This window comes from Pungitius pungitius, chromosome 15, assembly GCF_949316345.1.
Source record: "Pungitius pungitius chromosome 15, fPunPun2.1, whole genome shotgun sequence".
NCBI lineage: Eukaryota > Metazoa > Chordata > Actinopteri > Perciformes > Gasterosteidae > Pungitius > Pungitius pungitius.
In genome coordinates this window covers 7043198-7062470 of record NC_084914.1, presented here as the reverse complement: position 1 = coordinate 7062470, position 19273 = coordinate 7043198, and the positions used below count along the sequence as shown (strand labels likewise).

The window sequence follows — 19273 nt, the reverse complement described above, 5'->3', positions numbered from 1 at the left end:
AATTCCTTGTCACGTTGACGTCTTCGCAGGGTTATTTTTGAACATTTTCTTTTAACGTTTTACATCAATAAAAAGGTTTTGGATATTTTTTTCTCACATGTTATTAAAAAGGAGCATAACCTGTTTGCTTTGTAACACAATTAAGTGTTACTTCTAAATATATTTAGAAAGAAATACTGAAATAAACATTGATTTACTGACCAGGATCCCCAGCTATATTTTTATTACAAAAATGTTCATGTTCAATAGGATAATAAATGTATCCTTTCCTACTGATTTGACTTGTTGTTAATATACACCCTTTGCTTAGTGTTAAGAAAACATAATCCAGCTAATAAGAAACCACAACCATGTCTCTATCTACTAAACTTAGCTCATTTTTTATTAAATCAACGTATTAATGGGGACTTGGGGATCCTGTGGGGATACCTGAAAGGCAGAATATATTGGGACGGTTTTGAGGGCTGTATGCCAACGGCCTGTCATCAGTGCGTCATAGTCTCACCGCACACTCTTAAACTGGTCAACCAGACAGAGGATTTGTATTAGAAATCACAGGCTCAGTCTTTCATGAGCAATGGGGCCCCAGTCTGACTGTGGCCAGTGTTCCTCAATCCAACGCATCAACAAGTGATCCCCAAAGGCCAAGGCCAGAGCTGCAGTGACTGTACAGCACTCATAACTACATTGGCATTTGAAATGTGTTGATGTGTTCTAATGTGACGAGCAAATTGAAGCTTTCAAGGACAAAGTGCTGCTCAGAGATGATGTCATAATTCAATTGCAACATTGTTATGGTGCACATTGGAAGTTTTTAATTGTCATGGCCATGGTGTGTGCTTTAAAACTGAAAGGTCTTATCTGACTGTTATCTAACACACTCATAAATCTCACCACACTGGTCTGTGAGGTGAGACAAAAAGAACATCCAGAGTGACTGATTGATGGCAGGAACTCACTGTATGAGGAAAATATTACATAAAGAAAGAAAATCTAAAAAGAAATATATACATATATTGTCTAAGATTAATATGCCTGCCAGGTATCTGCACTGAATTATAAGCGTCTTGTTCTAATGAAAGTTTAACTAATGTTTAGAGTTTACAGGATCTATTTTTGGTTGCCAAAACTGCATTATGTTCTTTTGTTTTTTGAACAATAACGCATTTCTAAATGTTCAATCCATTGATGCCTGGGGTTTTTCATTTTCTGATGAGTCCTAAAGTCAGCAGATAACATGCTAATGAATGAAAAACAAGTAATCAAAAAGTACCACGTCTGCAGCTTGTCAATAAAATGTCAATAAAAATGATTGTGGTTCTTTCTAAAAATGATTGATAGTAGTACACTTTTAAAACGTTTAAAGAAGCCAATAGTTACAACACCTTTTGTGATCTTATTAGAAAGGGGGCCTTTGGCAGCATATGAGGCACACTTATTGCCCTGTGGTTCCACCTGTAAAGCTTTTATACTGGAAGAACACACTGACACACTCGGGCTTCACAAGCTGCTACACGCAGGGACCAGAACGAATACCAGGTATTTAAACTCCTGTCATTGTGTGGTAAGCCTGTGGCATTCCGTCTTTCACATGCCACCTTTCAAAACAGTGACTTCACCCTGGATTCGGAGTCACAGAAAAATCAAAACATCACACACCAACACAAACATTCACGGCCTGCGTGAAAAGTTATTCCAACAGTCACAGTAACAACGTATCAGTAGTTGTAATGTCAACATTGGTTTCCAGTTGATGCATGACGTTGTTCTTTTTTTGCATATTGGTGACAGCACAAGCATTGAACCGCTGTGATTTGCAGGGAGTAAGACTACCAATTATAAAGTTTGTTGAGTTCAACATGACTGCAGGACGAACCTGAGGGGGGGGGCGACACTGACTGATAATGAAAGACTGACCTTATGGGCATGACATAAAGTACATTGAATGGGTATGTTCACCTGCGTTGTTGTCATAATTGCGCCGACTTCTTGAAAAGAAAGTATTGTTCTTGTTGTTGTAGACCTACTGGCACGCGGAGACTTTTGGATTCTACCAGTGGTTTTAGTTTATTTAGAATGCAGAGAATTCCAAGTATGAAAGGGCAGCTTATATGTTGCCTGAAATTGTACCTGCAGGCGGCACACCTTTAAATTCAAAGGCAGCGCCCCCTGGTTGTCTCAGGTGAAAGAGTCAGACAGATCCCACTTCACAGGTGAGAAAGTAATAATACAGCTGCTCTGAGTGAAGATCATCGTCGCTAAGTATTGAATTGTTGGCCTTTCATTAAACTTTTATCATGATATTATAACATGAAAATGTTTTGTGATGCTTCAGATGTTTGGAAATGCTTTAGCTCCGCCCTCTTGGGTTGGCCCAGAGGTGAGCCGCGTATAAACAGCTGCTCACCCAGATTAATAGGTGAGACGGGCTGCCGCACTCTTCCAGGTATGAGAGCTGCGAAGGACTACATCGAATTCACTCCGAAGCCGTGCGCCTCTTGACGCACACGAGATCGATCCGGACACTACGCGGCAGCGCGCATCGCAGAGGTTTAATACGGCGACGACAGGTTCTTCACGAAGAGCATGAAGCTAGAGGTGTTGTGCGGAAGCCACTATGACGTGAAGCGTTTCCAGATGTCTCGTGACGCGCAGGGGGGTGCGCGCTCTCCTCTTTCCGCCGAGGAGGAGCTGGGGTCGGATGGGGACTGCGTGACATCCAGCCCTCCACCTGTTACACCGTGCGCCGTTACCAAGCCCAAGCCGTACGCACGGAGACCCAAACCCCCGTATTCCTACATCGCTCTCATTGCCATGGCCATCCGGAACTCTTCCTCTGGACGTTTGACTTTGGCGGGAATAAACGACTACCTGATGCAGAGGTTTCCGTTCTTCCGCGGCAGCTACACCGGCTGGAGGAACTCGGTTCGGCACAACTTGTCGCTGAATGACTGCTTCGTCAAAGTGCTGCGGGACGCGTCCAGGCCTTGGGGAAAGGACAATTACTGGATGCTCAATCCTCACAGCGAATACACGTTTGCCGACGGGGTGTTCGGGCGCAGGAGAAAACGCATCGATAAAAAGTCCACCGGGGAGCCAAAGGTGTCCGACGTCACCGAGGAGCCGCAGAGCGTTCGCCAGTCTGCATCCGCCCCCAAGACGGATTTGTGCGTCAAGTTCACTAGTTCCTTTGCGATAGACAGCATCCTCAGCAAGCCATTCCAGAGGGACTCGAGCCATCCGCATTTACCTGTCCACCCTGCCATCACCTGGCCGCCCTACAGTGAACTAATGATGCCTATTTTAAATACACCTGCATCCTTTCCGTATTTTAAGGCGGCCTGTTATGTGGACTCATTTTCTGCGCATGTGTCAAACGCCCATTTGATTGGATGATTGGAGTAATCAGTGTGCACGGGGAGATGGACCCTCGGGGGAATCGGACACAAATTGGACTGTATTGTGCCATCAATGGTTTTTTTTTACCTTTTGTATGTAATTATCAGATTTGGTTTTTGATACATATTACTTTTGGAAAATGTTACTGGGCTGACCATTAATGTTGTTAGGAAAACGTGTTAAAAGAATTTGCACTTTGACGGTCATTAAATAACAAATGAAATTAAAAAAAAGACACTGATGATGTTCTGCGTTATTTGTCAACAGAAAGGCGAGTCATTATTTCTGGTGACAGTCAAATGGACAGATTTAATATATTTAGTTTGTGTTCCAAGGGCCATGCTAAACCTCGCATTGTCTAAAAGCCTGTATATCCTAGTATGTTGTAAATGCTTGTTACGGTTAAAATGTCAGACTCTCCTTAATTATTTAAGAAGAACCCCGGGCTTATTATAACAATTACAACAATACCAAACCATTGAGAATACAATAAATAAATACATATATAATATACGCTACTTGTGAGTAGTACTCGTTTGAATGATCCACAAATAAATGAGCTAAGAAGTGATTATTTTTTAGTGAAGTTTATCCAATATCCAATATTTATGTTTTGTGTCTGGCGCTGCAAATAGCTGTCGCCTCAGTCTCCCCACATGCGCAGGAAAGAGTTTGTAAACGGTGCATCCTGCGCGAACACAACTGGAATCCACAATAGGAAGAAATGTCTTCCTAGGCCTATTCTTCTGAGGCTAGAAAGTAAATTTCCTTTTAGACTGTAGCTGTGTATCCTGGACGCGGCGGGGCAGCAGGTTTGATGTTGGTTGCTTTTGTGTGAATTGGTGACTTGCTCTGTAAGAACATTTATAGTAAACGTTCCAGAATACATGTATGGGAACATATTTACATTTATGTATATAATTATTATAAATTATCTGAATTGTCTTTTTTCCAACTCCTTTCTCCAGGGATGTAAAGGCTCAAGGAGGTAAGATGACACTGGTGCGCTGTGTGTGGTACATGGGACCCCTCTGATGGAAAAAAGCGCGCTTCCTCTCATGTCAGCTTATAACCTTGAACCCCCCCCATACCTGCTGATATAGGCTACTTTTGTGTACATAAACAAATTAAAACCACTGTAGAAGCCATTGTATGTGTTTAACAAAAAGGTACAAGAGGACAAAATGAATCATTCGAAGAGTGTCTTTTTATTCATTAGCGTTTTGAGGGATCCTCGTTGCCGAATATGAGCCTGATAAATGAATTCGGAGGTGTTTTGGAAAGTGAGTCGTGGGAGGAGATTTGTTTCACTCCACTGCGCTGTGTCCGGCTTCTAGTCTGGATCCTGGCCAAATGGGGAGGTAGTTCCTGGCGATTTCTTGGAGGGATTTTTTTTTGGGGGGGGGGGGGGGGGGTGGTGAAGGGGCAGAGAGAGAGATTTAGAAATTGATAGGTGGTCGAGTTGTGTTGGTTGGATATGCGCAAGTGGAGGAGCTGTATTTCCCCTCTCTTGTGGGACTATTGCCAGCCATGGACAGTGAGAGAGACGCGGAGAGAACAGCGGATGGCGCTTCTTGATTTCCCCGCTTATGAACGCAGAGGGACATTAGCCTTTTAATGGTTTATATATCCACGAAACGTTAGTTGATCGAGTGTTATAAAGACCGGCAACAGGCAACGGATTAACATAAAACGAGAGAAGAGGCGCAACCATGACCACCGAGACCTCAAAGCACCGTTTGGATCCATCTAATTCTGCTCTGAACGCAGCTCCGCCGAGCGCACAGCCAGTGATGGAGAGCGCGCACAGCGCGTCACCCAAATGGAAAAAGGGAAATTCCGGCTTGAGGCGTCCCGAAAAGCCTCCCTACTCGTACATCGCCCTCATTGTCATGGCGATTCAAAGTTCGCCCACCAAAAGGCTGACTTTGAGTGAAATCTATCAGTTCCTGCAGGTCCGCTTTCCTTTCTTCCGGGGATCGTACCAGGGATGGAAAAACTCCGTGAGACACAACCTGTCTCTGAACGAGTGTTTCATCAAGCTGCCCAAGGGCCTCGGTAGACCCGGCAAAGGACACTATTGGACCATCGACCCGAGTAGTGAGTTCATGTTCGAGGAGGGCTCCTTTCGTCGCAGGCCGCGGGGGTTCCGTAGGAAATGCCAGGCCATGAAGCCGATGTACAGGATGATGAACGGCATCGGCTTCGGCGCGTCCATGCTGCCGCAGAGCTTTGATTTCCAAACACCTTCGGGCTCCCCGGCGAGCCACAACGGCTACAGCGTGGACCTGATGGGCACCGCGGTGCCAGCTGGCCACGAGGGCCACGGGGGAGGGCTTCACGTCTCACACATGTCGTCGGGCTCCGGGTCATCGCACATGATGGCCGCGTGTCAGGTGGCCTCCAACGCGGACTACTGCCCGGACAGCAGCTGCAGCCCGCTGCAGTCCTCCCCGCCGATGGCAGGCCCTCTGGACTGTCAGTCTCCGTATGCAAACGCGTCCTCGCACTGGAGCTCACCCGGTGTGTCTTCGTATGTCAAACAGCAGTCGCTGGCAACAGGCTGTGGCGCTTCTTCCGCTCTGCACGCGGGGATGCCCTCGTACTCCCTGGATCAAGGCTTTCTGCACCATAACGCGCGGGACTCCTCGGAGATCTCAGGTACAGCGCTGACATGGCATCCTGACACGTGTGTGCCACGATGAGGGCTGAGGAAGGGAATTCAAGTCTATATACAAACTCTAGTGAGGTATTAAGTAGAAGGAAGCACAATTGTCAGCCATAATATACATTGGACACTGTAATTGCCAATAGAGCTTTGATGTTCACAATGCATTTCGTATTAAATTAAGTTGCATCAGACAATTTGATCGATGCAGTGTAGCAAAACAAATAAAATCACAAGTTTGTGACCAGGGCAAACAGTTGTAATTAAAACATACACTCAGGTTGTACCGTTGCACATTTAGACCGTTGAATTTTTCAGTGTTAATGTGCATAATTTTCTGTTGCCACCTGTTACATGTTATTTCATTTTCACTTAGGCTTTTTTTTAAGGCCTCATTGATGTTTAAGGTAAAAAAAAGGATAAATAACGAAATAAAAACAAAGAGTCTATGACAAAGCAACAAACAAACAAACATGACATTAAACACGCCGTCACGAACAATGTTCATCAAAAAATACGACAATAATAGTTTATTGATTTCACTGTAGCTCCAGGCCTTAAACATGAATGATAATCAGCATAATCCAAGTAAAGGATATCCCTAATTGTTTTTTTCATTGTCATTGGAGGCGAACAAACAGGGGAACCCTTTGTTGTTGTTAGTGCGTAAGACTTTATTGATCTCCAGATGGGGAGGTCAGGTGAAGGTTTTTTTTATTTGTTAAGCAATTTACTCTTTAATGTAATACATCTAAGCTGTTAAGAACAAACAGTGTTGCGAATTCCATTCGGCAAGAGTGAAATATCCTCCACTTTATTTTGGTTAATAAGGAAGATCTTCTCTCTCAATAGAGGCTTCATTCTATCTGTGCAAAAAACTATTTTCAATCACTATTTTTAGCAGTTGAAACGGAAAACTGAATTGATTACTGTTCAGCAATTTCAATCAGTATTATTTTACCAGCCTGTATGCATTCACACTACATTATTAATTAGACATTCAAAACAGTCTTTAAATGGCCATGACCGGAAACTTGCATTTATAATTATTTAAAAAACTATTTTTTAATTAAAAAATGTTTTTGCCATCCAGCTGTCTGAGTGAAAATAGTCCAGTTGGATTAAAGGAAATGATTTGACGTGATGTGTGTGTTTGCAGGGGGACTGTCTCGATACTGCGGCCACTCCGCTCCTGTGAGTGAAAGGAAGGACTTGGTTTTGAACCTAAATGGCATCTCTTCCCTCCACCCCGGCACCGGAGCATCGTACTATCACCAGCTGCACCACCACCACCACCACCACCAAAGTGTCTATCAGGACGTAAAGCCATGCGTAATGTGACGCAACAGCAGGGACAGAACCGACTTCTTCTGCTAAACGTGGCCCTCGGGTGGAGTCATTTTAACAGAATATTTGGCGACTTGTGAAAATGGCAATTGTGTTTTCCCGTAGAGTCAATTGCAGTGAACGTTTTTTGAACTGTTTATTGTGAGGAGATGATACTAACTTATATGAATGAGCAACATCAACAGTTACGCAAAAAAATACGTATATTTTGAATTCATTTTTATACTCATTTCGTATTCCTGAAGTCTCTGAGATTGTTGCTGATTTCTTGCATTTGGCCATTAAAGAGGTGTATTTTTTAAGGATGATTTGCAGGTGTTTTAGCAATAAAAATATGTTTTATATTGTTTTTCATTAACTACTGTGTATATAATATGTATCCAAAATCACATTTCCTTTGCGACAAAAAAAAATCAATTTTCTTATTGGTTTTACAAAATATGCCTTGAAGAAAAATCAAAAGGTTTATCATCAGTTTATTACATCAATAAGGATGAGGTGTTTTTTTTTATCAACACTATATTTTTTGTTGTAAAAAGACGATAGTGAAGTTATTAATAATAATCATTTACACACAAACAATATTTAAAGTTGAATGAACGTTTTAAAAAACCTATCTATGTTGTTATAAAGTGATGCGTGTTATTATATTTATAACTAAACCGAAATGAAGAAGGCAAAACATTTTATAACCAACTCTGACCTGGAAGTTAAGATAAAACCAATCGGTGTGGTGTCGTTCTGTTGGTTTTCACGTGACTGTAGCGCCACCTCGTGGTGACATACGTCGGAATGGGGAAAAAACGTTTTCATGTCTTCATCCTGCTGAAAAAATCAACGTGTTATGCAGACTTGTCCGTTTATAGGACTGCTCACAGGAATGGCAACTCTTTTGACCCTTACTTACATTGTACTGATTGGATTGCCAAATCTTTTACAAGAATGACAGCTTAATCAGCGCCCCATAGTGTTAGTAATTGCATGGAACTTGTAATAAATATTAATAAATATACCCAAAATATACCCTAATCCTAATCCGAAAAAATGACATAGAACATAGAACTTTCAGAACTTACTTCCTTGCTTTGTATTTCTGCGCACTGTGGAACTACGTTTAAGGAGGTCACATGATTTACACATGAGAAAAGCATCAAAGGAAGTGTCGCTCATTCAAGTAACATTTGTGTGAACAATAGAACATGTGGAGACAAAACATCATTCAGTTGCTTAAATATCTTCATGCATTGCATCACGTTGTATATCTGCATTCTTTGATACATTTAATGTCACAAAAAAAACAATTGTAACACCTCGTCAGTTCATGAAAATTGTTTTTCAAAAAGTCTATAAATGTCTTTGAGGACATTCTAATTAAATATATGAATTATAAATATTTTATATTGGTAGTGGTGGTTGGCATTACCACCTCACAGCAAGAAGGTCGTGGGTTCGACTCCCCCAGTGGTCCTTCTGTGGGGAGTTTGCATGTTCTCCCCGTGTCTGTGGATTCTCTCCGGGTGCTCCGACTTCCTCCCACAGTCCAATACTGTAGATATTATGTTGCTCTAAGATGCATTAATAAATCTCACTATCAAAGGAATATTTCTCTTGAACTCCGTGATTCTTAATTGACGATCGATAATGTCCATCAGACAGTCTAAAAAAGACTGCCCTAAACTGCCATTTTGATACATACCACGAGGTGGCAGTAGAGTCTTATAAATATTCTAATAGTACTGCGAGATATGGTAACGCCACACACACACACACACACACACAGACACACACACACACACACGTGCGCGCGCACATATAGATGTACGCTTAAAAGCTTACAAGCAAGATTCATTTTTTATTTTTTTTTATTCGGTCCAACATCAGTTTAATAAAATAAAACAAATGGGGGTGGTTTAGTGATATTTTAGTGACATCTTTAACTCTATTCTAGGGGTTTCATGTGCTTTTTTAAATGAATGAATCACAAGTCAATCAATCAAAAAAAATCAATCGTCTTATAAATGGACGTTGTGACGCTTTTCAAATAAAGAATATCAATTCCTCAAATCACAGTGTAGGCTGTGGGTAGCAATTAAGAACTTTTCCTTTGTGAACACTAGAGAGAGCCAACATCCTATTTTTCTTTGATTGATTGATTTTTTTTTTATTTAGTTCGAAGCAACTAATTTACCATCTATAATGAACTAAATAGTTATAATAATTCTGTCTCTTTTTTAGTATCTAGTCTATTGTTTGTGGAAAATAAAAACTTTACAATGGGGGAATATTACTGTAAGAGTAACAAAAGAATTAAGACTATAATTGATTTGTTGAACCATGGTGGTGTCTTCATTATATTGGACAAAAAAAATCCATCGTGTTCTTCGCTGCTCCAGTCGTTGATACCTCAAATAAAAAAAAAATCTTTCAGGAGGTGGGTGGGCAGGCCCACGTATTAAGTAAAAAGCCCGTCGTGAATCGTGTAAACAGCCCGGGGCGGAGGGAAAAGTTCATGCCCGGGTCCATGTAAGGAGAAACCGGCGGAGCAGCAGGCCACTGCACGGATATTTAATTAATACGACCTGCAGAGGATTATGTCGATATTGGGACTGTAACTTTGCCTCACAGTGGCCATTAACAATTTCATGCACAGTCGCCTTTACAGCAGGCCACGCAGAGGCCTTCTGGGTCGGCTCGTGCCTATCTTTGATCACAATCTCATTTTATTTCAAACCACAGCTTCATGATAAAAAAATTATACGGCATTCCTTTAAACACACAATAAATCCCTGGGGAGGTTTTTTTTCTGTTTTTTAATGAATGGAGCTCCTTCTGTGGGAATAATGAGGAGCCCTGAGACGGTGAGATGACACATTCTCGATAAGGCCCAACAGATATTCAAAACATTTTTGACGAAACCCCTCTCACGTGAGGTGTCATCCTCTTCCCATTTGGCTCGCTGGTGTTGAATAAACTCTCACACCTCAGGCCTCTCACGGCCCAAACCGTCCTTTAATTCCCGTTGTAATGAGATCTCTCTTCGCCGCCCACTTGCCCACGATGCTTGCCTCTGACCGGCTTTGATCTCCTGGTGATCTGCTGCATGGTGTTGAGTCCGAGTCATTTATTGTGACCTTAAAACTGGAAGCAAACGTCACCAATTGGTGTAACAGTGCCTGTATATTTTTTATGTATATATATATATTTTTAAAAGGTAATACGTAATTTCCTACGGGACTTTCGTAGATTTTTTTTGTGCTCTGGGAGATTTGAAATAAATTCCAACGTTGGAATATAATGATCGCATACAGTGAGTTGGTCTCTCACTTTGTGAGGGTCTCGGCAGCAGAAGGCTGGCAGTTACCCACAGCCCTCCTTAAACGCCCCTCGGTGCGAAGCGAGAAGCTCCCTTTTCTCTCTCCCCCTGCGAACGGCCTCGCCTCCCATTGGACGTCCCGCGCACTCTCTGTGGGAGGAGCTCCGCTGGCACCAAAAAGGAGGAAAGAAACTGCCCCAAAAAGTCCTGTGTGGTGACGGATGTCCAAAGTTCAGAGCTTTTTCAATTTGACTTTCACAGAGACGCGGGGATGGGACGGCTTGAACGCGGCTGAGATCCAGCACGTTGCACTGAAGTCCTTGCTTTCTTTTACCACCACCTCCCCCCCCACTCCTCCTCTCCTTTTTCGTTGTTCTTCTTCTTTTTAACTGAGCAGTGCGGAACTGTGATTTAAGCGCCTCCGCATTCAGAGTAGGAAGAAGCGGAGCTCCCTGTCTGCTGTTTTATTTTATTTTATTTTTTTATTTTTAGGAATTTTTGGAGCCGGAAGACAATGCAGGCTCGCTACTCCGTCTCCAGTCCCAACTCCCTGGGCGTCGTGCCGTACATCGGCGGCGACCCGAGCTACTACCGGGCCGCAGCCGGCGGGGGATACACCGGGATGCCCGCGCCCATGAACATGTACTCCCATGCGGCCCACGACCAGTACCCTGCCAGCATGGCTCGGGCGTACGGACCGTACACCCCCCAACCCCAGCCCAAGGATATGGTCAAACCCCCCTATAGCTACATCGCGCTCATCACCATGGCTATCCAAAACTCGCCTGACAAGAAGGTGACCCTCAACGGGATTTACCAGTTCATCATGGAGAGGTTTCCCTTTTACAGAGACAACAAGCAGGGCTGGCAGAACAGCATCAGGCACAATCTGTCGCTGAACGAGTGCTTTGTCAAGGTGCCCCGTGACGATAAAAAGCCCGGCAAGGGCAGCTACTGGACCCTGGACCCGGACTCTTACAACATGTTCGAAAACGGGAGCTTCCTGAGAAGGAGACGGCGGTTCAAAAAGAAGGACGTCGTGAAGGAGAAAGAAGAGCGGCTGCAGAAGGATATGCCGCCGAGGGGGCAAGGCCGCGAGCAGGAGCAGCCGGTGCAGGGCTCCAAGCCCGTGAGGATCCAGGATATTAAGACCGAGAACGGGACGGTCACGCCGCCGCAGTCCGACTCGCCCTCTTTGAGCACGGTGCCCAAAATCGAGAGCCCGGACAGCAGCAGCAGCATGTCCAGCGGGAGCCCCCACAGCATCCCCTCCAACAGGTCCATCGGCATGGACAGCTCGGAGCACCACCAGCACCACGGCCAGGCCCCGACGCAGGGCTTCAGCGTGGACAACATCATGACCTCCCTGCGGGGGTCTCCGCAAGGTGCCAGCGAGCTGGCCCCCAGCCTCGGCGGCTCCACCAGGACGGGTATAACACCGTCTTTGTCCTTAAACTATTCTCCGAATCAGACGTCTGTCTATAGCTCGCCGTGCAGCCAAAACGCCATGTCCACTACCTCCAACGCCACCTACCACTGCAACATGCAGGCCATGAGCTTGTACGCCGGGGACAGATCGAGCCACTTGGCCCCGAGCACCTCCGTGGACGAAACGTTGCCAGACTACTCGGTCACCACCACCTCATCTCCCATGACCCACGGTAATCTGAACTCGGTGCAGGAGGGGCACCACCCCCACCAAGGGAGGCTGACCTCGTGGTACCTCAATCAGGCCGGAGACCTGGGCCACTTGGGCGCAGCGTACCCGGCGCAGCAGCAGAACTTTCATTCGGTCAGAGAGATGTTCGAATCCCAAAGAATTGGCTTGAATAATTCACCGGTGAATGGGAATAACAGCTGTCAGATGTCGTTTCCGCCGAGCCAACCCATCTATCGCACTTCGGGGGCGTTTGTGTATGACTGCAGCAAGTTCTGACCAAAAGAAGAAGAAAAAAAATACGAATAGAAGAACGAATAGGCTTGTAATTTTCCTCGCGGTGTTTGAACTCTTCCAGTAAAATCGAACGCGTCCTCAAGCCCGCTGTCCTGCCGACACCTTACGGACTAATATGAGACAGAACAACCCCCCCCCCCCAAAAAAAACAGAAAAGACTCTCTCTCTCGAAACAACAGTGTTACTGCAAATAACACGTAAGTCTCTCTTTGCTTTTGTGACTTTCTGTGATATGTTAAAGATATGACATGGACGTGTAAATTGCATATAGTAATTTATTTCTAAAAATGTAGCCAGATATTGTGGACCAAACACCCCAAAAAGTGTTTCTAAATTGAATTGCCTTACTTGTCCAAACAATTGTTCCAATATAAAAATTAAGAAAAAGGAACGTGTATATCGCCGTATCATTTTAAAGATTCTTCATTTGTTGGGAAGTATGCTGAAGGATTTGTTTGTTTGTTTAATAAATTTTCATTTTATGTGAGTTAAAGTTACGCCTCGTTTCTTGCAGACTCTCAAGTTAGTGGGATTTTAGATTCGGTCTGGCTCATGCTAGTTTTTTTGCAAAAGAAATATGCCTCCTCAATGATCTGAATGGAATTTAGTTTAGTTTTTTTATTGATTTGATTCTGTGCGTTCCTCATAGTCCATTTGGCCTGTTTAACAGCTGCTGGACAGCTTTTAAATGTTATTTTTTTACAATCGACCAAAACGACTTGTAATTCTTCCCTATCATTTACTTTACAGAAATATGACAAAATATATACATACACACGTTAAAAGAGAAAAACACTCTGTATTTTGTTCATTTTTACATTGAAAAGGCACTGTTTGACTTAAAGGATGACAGAGATGATGCTGACCCGAGGCCTTCTCCAGCCTTCACACTGGATTGCGCTGTGTGTTTACTGGCGTATACCAGTGGTTACTTAATATCATGCCACACATGCCAAACATAGTCCCGTTGTCACTTCAGTTTTGGTGTTGAATTCTCTTCGGCCTGACAGTCAGCGTCATGACACATTGTGTTTTTTTGTTGTTGTTGTTGTTGTTGGACATTTAATGCAAGAAGGAGTATGTATTAAATCGGCCCATTATTCGAAATGTCAGATGGATGTTTATTTAATTTGGCAGTTTCCTCTCTCAAATATTGTTTATTTCACTGACAGTAATGAATGGGAATCTATTTATCTTCATAACGTTAAATGGAAACCCATTCATTATTTTGAAATAGGCATTCATTTCGAGCCGTGTGTATATTAACGACAATTGTTAAACACTTATATTGTCCCGACGATCAAAGTAGGTTTTTAATTAATATTTTCTATTTATGTTTCAATTCTCTCAAATATGTATCAAGCAAACATTACAACACAATACAATGATTAAATATATTGAAATAGTTTTGCTTGTTGCGTGAGATATGCCCAAGATTACGGGTGGCTGCAGACCGTAAAATGACCATGTGAATCATATTTATTTATATTATTTTAGCTATAATAAAATTATGACAATAAAATTACCGCTACTCGTAATAATGATAATAATATTATGAGTGTTGATACTAAAGTGTAAAAATATGATGATGAAAATCATCATAATACTAATTATACACATCCTAATAACAATTATACACGTCAATAGTTTGCACTTTTACATTCCCAAGGGATGAGCATAAATTTCTATCGATTTTTTTGACAACAATATAAATACCTCGTGCATCTTTTTTCTACCTTTCAACAGAAACAGAGTGCCATGCAACGTCCTGCACGCACTGACAGGCCGCGTCATCGTTCAGTCCAAAACAAATCGAATGTCGATTCCCAGTGACTTGTCTGTAAAGTAGAAGGCTGGTTGGCTCATTCCTCATATTCCTCTCGAGAGCTCAGGCCAACCAGTCACAGCAAAACAGAGCATTTTCAACTCAATTTAACCGGAGGCCACCTGCCAATCTCAGACGATACGGACCTCATTGGCATGACAGAGAACAACAACAAACACACACACAAATATATATTTATAAATAACGAAATGCTGCTCTTTCACAGCTCCCCGATTGCACCAACTGTAATCAGGCTCATAAAAGTCATTATACGTTCCTGGGTTGAGGCCTAATAAACAAACGTCGTGTTAGCCAAAAGATTGATTGCGCTCTCACAGAATAGACCAGGTCAGGAAGGAATAAAATTCAATCAGAGGGCTGGAATCGTTTTTCATGAGACGGAAAAGGCAGAGAGGGAGACGGGGGTCAATGATGAGGATGTCGGCCGCCAGAGCACCATCAACAATATAACAGGACGTGACGCGCGCGCGCGCGCACACACACACACACAGGCGGGGAGAGAGAGACACGCACACACAGAGCGGAAGAGACATACACGCACGGATAGAGAGACAGAAGGGGAGGGGGGGGGAGACTTAACATTGTAATATCTGATTTTAAAAGTTTTCTTAAATTAAAGGTCCAATACACGAATGCAGAAAATGGTCGAATAGATTTTAACCGGTGAACTGATAATGAACCGATTCTGTAATTAACAATGAGCCTGCGGTTTTCCACATGGGTCCCGGGGGCCTTCATCCTACCCCAAGGGGTCCCACAGCAGGATAGGCACAAACTTAATTTCACTTTCATTTCCCCTCTCAGAAGGAGTGGAAAGGTTGTCTATATTTCCTGCTACAGTTATGTGCACCTACAGACTGTTGAGCGTAGTATTTCTCATCAAAAAGAACAACTCAAATCAGATGTCTGTCTTGGGCCCACAGAAGAAACTCTGGGACCCCTGGTTGACTGTCCATTTTCCTCCAAAACTTCCCGCTACATTTCTAAAAAAAATGCAAAACTGCTCTGCGCCAAATAACGAAGAAGAAAAAGCGTTGATCAATTTATCAAATCGTGGGTTTAAAAGCTATTATGAAATTAATTCATAATAGTTTCGTCTTTTTTGTTTGTTGTTTTTTTTTCGACAACATTTATTTAGACAGAAATACAATGATTTAGAGCAAAATAAAAAATAAAAAACCTAAACAATCTAACCATTTAATCTGAATTAAAAGTGACATACTTGAGGGCGTAAGTCTGAGTTTGTGGAAGTCAAGTCAAAGTTCGGGAACCGGCCATAAAAATAACCAACACGTTGTTTTTAAAGGTAGCGTGGATGGACGTGTGAACTAAATGTAGACTCAGCTCACCAATGATCACAAAGAGAAGAGCGCGAGGTCTATTTTCACTCATTTGTTTCTGTCAGCCGGTGATGCACTAATCAAATGTGATTCAACTGCCATTTCACAATCCTTCGATTTGGACACAATTGGTACCCGGCAAAAATATTATTCTTATTTCTGTTTTTTCTTTATTGCCGTTCGTATAATTACTATTAACATCATTGATTGACGGGTTGAAGCCCGGTGTGATGCGTTTATTTATTTATTCGATGGTGTGGCTGCGTATGGCTGCACAGCAGGAGGAGGCGGGATGAACCTGCACATGACCTGGAGCCCCGCACGCAGCGCGCACCTGTGCCGCTGAGTTACCGGCTCAGCTCACAGTGGAAAATGCTCTCTTTTTAAACTCTCGGTTCGAGTACAAGACCCGAACTTCACACGCCATCTGTTTCCAATTTTGGAGTCCGCACAGACGCAGATTCTGTCCAAACGGAGCTCCAACACTTGTCTCTCATGGGGGGAAAATAACGGCCGCTTTGGCTTTGTCTCCTTGTATCTTTTCTTTTTACACAGACACACACACACACACACACACACACACACACACACACACACACACTCAGCATAGAGGCAGAGCGATGAGGTGAACAAACAAGGGGAGAAAAAGAGTGAACTCGGTATCGTTGCAAGCCGCATGACTAAAAAGTCCCGCAGACCCGGTGGGTTGCTGGACGCGGGGGTGGGACGGAGGGGGGTGGGACGGAGAAGGGAGGGAGGGGGGGGGGGATAATGGGGTACTGTGAGAGTCAGGTCGACCTGTGAGTAACCCGGCAGCCTCGGCGAGCCAGCTTACGAACGAACAGAGCCGCCTTCAGGTGACACAAAAGCTGCTTCTCTGCCGCGCGGGGCCTGCGGTCACTGATTATAGCGTCGTTTCGGGCGGCGAGCACTTGAATGCACCAATTCTACGGCATACAGTATCTATTGTCAAGAGTAGTTGGACGTTATTAATACGTTTTTTTTTTAAAGGTCTCACACTCAAGGACTTTGCCGACTTTGTTTTTAATCCGAATGGTCCGGTTGGAAATCAAACTCGATCGTCATTTATAGAGTGTGTGTTCAGTGGATTTTTACGCCCATCGTTTGTTTTTAGCTTTTGTACAGCACATGGCTTCTGGATCATAGTAAAATAAACTAAATGAAGTGGATTAAAGTTCAATGAAACCATTAACTTAAGAGCGGCATGTGTCATGCAATGGACATTTAAATTTAACACAAAAAAATACAAAGGTCTAATTTAGATGCACGCCAATAAAATACATTGTATTAATTGATTGTGATGGCAGCTTGAACTCTTTAACTTAAGAGGGCCACTTGAAAGCTGTCAGCCTGCTGCTGTTTGAGCCTCGGTAGCAGTTGTCTGTGCGATCCGCGGGTCTCATCTCATCTGATGGTGCCACTGGGCTATGAAAACATCAACAGCAGCTTTCTGTTGCCATAAGATTTAGGCAAGAAGCAGCACGGTTGTTGTTGTTGTTGTTGTTGTTTTTTAAGGGACGATAGGACGCAACAAATATACAAGAAATAGGTGTAAACAGTGTTTTTAAATATACAAATACTTGAGTGAATACAGTAGGCTATGTGTTATGTTTTAGTAGCTAACGAACTAACTCATGTTATTTAACAACAAAATACTACAAAATAGTTTTTGCCTCGAAAAGAGATTAAAATAAAAGCAATGAAAATAGACTAAATTAAGGTTGCTCAAAAATTCTAATACTCATTATAAGAAAAAAAATGCTGAAGATAATTCATTGACATTGATACTGCATATGGAAATGATTTTTCCTTAAATACAAATATTAAATATGAATATTTCATGAATATTATTTCCTTCCTACGTCATATGAAATTTTTAACAAACTCTCCCTGATGCCAGTTGTGTCCTGCATCAAAAGAGGAGGAGACAGTAGCGACCTCTAAATTCAACCAGGGGATAAAAACATTGTCACAGCAACCATTCAATGTAATTAATGGGATCTTTGTGCGTGGAGGTAAACTTGTTCCCGTGGTCACCGTAGTTGTGTGCACCCGAATGCATGCTGACAAAAAAAATATATGTATTTTTTAAATATGTGATTAAAAACAGCCTTCTTCCTGAAACATAATTTTGTAACATATTCCCTGCGCTGCATTTAATTTTTTTCTATGATTTCAGATGGCAGCAGGGATTGTGAATTCAAAAACAGGACTTTGTTGACAAAAGGGACATCGAAAAAGGATTAATCCAATTTATTGCAAGTTATTCATTAATTAGGGCACGTGCCGTTTTCTGTTGAAAGCCCTCAGTGACGATGATTAGGTCTGTCAATCATAAAGACACAAAGGGGTCAGTGGGTCATGAAATGATGTCAATAAAAAGTGCTGAACAGTCAAATCAAAATGTTGACATCCAGATGAAGGAAATGTCCCTTCAGGCTTCACTTTCCCAACTCTGCAGTCTTTCCATCCTTTACGATGTTGGTAGATCCTGATGAGATAGATGAGGGTCAGAGGCGTGAACACAACATTCAATCAACCCCAACTTATTGATGGTTTGCTTTAAATTGTAGAATGAATGGAAAACTCACTTTTTAAGGATTCTCCGATTTCTCTGATTGCACTTGTTGTCATGATCCATTTTCCCAACTGCAAACATGATCGGTCTTTAATCATGTCAGCCACAGCTCCTCGCAGATCGATTGTGGTTTGACTGATTCCCTTTTCAACGGTTGCGGCTTCATCCGACAGAGCTTCTGAAATACTAAACGAGACTATGAAGGAACAGGGACCAGGCGGGTGTGTGGGGACCTGAAGGCATGGGTTGTTTTCTGAGGGACAGTCTCATTCTTGCACTCGTTCATTCTCCATGCTTCATGCAGTTTGTGAGCATGCAGCCCCTGCAACAAGAATGGCAGGAAGCAGGGATTTGATCTGCAATCCCTCAACGTCAACACCATCACCACCACAACAACAACATCAACAACAACGCACACTTTAACAAACACAAATAACACAATGCGATGGAGTATTTCAATGCAGCATGAGGTGTGAAGTGAAGCACAGGCACGGGAAGCAGGGATCTAAGCTGACTACTGTTTCCGAGGAGATGCAAGTTGCAGTTAATAATAAACACAGAACCCATAATCGTCACATGGATCCCATCCGCAGCCTTTGCGTTGAATTAACTGATTTCCTGCGAATATGAACGTTATCGGCATACTATAAAATACACTGAAATCGTATGTGTTTTTAAAAAAAACGACCAACATATGAAAAGCACAACATCGCTTTTTTCAGGATGAAATCTATCTGAAATGTCAGCTGTCTGAGCTTGTGTCAATGGACAATCTAACCTTTGACCCCCATGAGGAAAACTATTCCT

At 42.9% G+C, this 19273-nt stretch overlaps 3 protein-coding genes across 3 annotated transcripts; all 3 read left to right on the top strand.

Moving 5' to 3' along the window:
• The first annotated feature begins 2432 nt into the window (after positions 1-2432).
• LOC119209874 (forkhead box protein Q1-like) lies at positions 2433-4206 on the top strand. Its single transcript, XM_062557728.1, has one exon. The coding sequence runs from the start codon at positions 2587-2589 to the stop codon at positions 3394-3396; it is 810 nt and encodes a 269-aa protein (XP_062413712.1). The 5' UTR covers positions 2433-2586; the 3' UTR covers positions 3397-4206.
• A 622-nt stretch (positions 4207-4828) lies between these two features.
• LOC119209444 (forkhead box protein F2-like) lies at positions 4829-7726 on the top strand. Its single transcript, XM_037458812.2, has 2 exons — positions 4829-6060; positions 7227-7726. Exons 1-2 carry the CDS (start codon positions 5112-5114, stop codon positions 7406-7408), a joined length of 1131 nt encoding a protein of 376 aa, XP_037314709.2. The 5' UTR covers positions 4829-5111; the 3' UTR covers positions 7409-7726.
• A 3120-nt stretch (positions 7727-10846) lies between these two features.
• Positions 10847-13137, top strand: LOC119209917 (forkhead box C1-A). Its single transcript, XM_037459561.2, has one exon. The coding sequence runs from the start codon at positions 11242-11244 to the stop codon at positions 12661-12663; it is 1422 nt and encodes a 473-aa protein (XP_037315458.2). The 5' UTR covers positions 10847-11241; the 3' UTR covers positions 12664-13137.
• The last annotated feature ends 6136 nt before the right edge of the window (positions 13138-19273 follow it).

Coding starts and splice junctions, on each gene's coding strand:
- LOC119209874 (XM_062557728.1), top strand. CDS start 2,587: ATGAAGCTAGAGGTGTTGTGCGGAAGCCACTATGACGTGAAGCGTTTC.
- LOC119209444 (XM_037458812.2), top strand. CDS start 5,112: ATGACCACCGAGACCTCAAAGCACCGTTTGGATCCATCTAATTCTGCT. Junction 6,061..7,226: donor GGACTCCTCGGAGATCTCAG/GTACAGCGCTGA, acceptor GTGTGTTTGCAG/GGGGACTGTCTCGATACTGC.
- LOC119209917 (XM_037459561.2), top strand. CDS start 11,242: ATGCAGGCTCGCTACTCCGTCTCCAGTCCCAACTCCCTGGGCGTCGTG.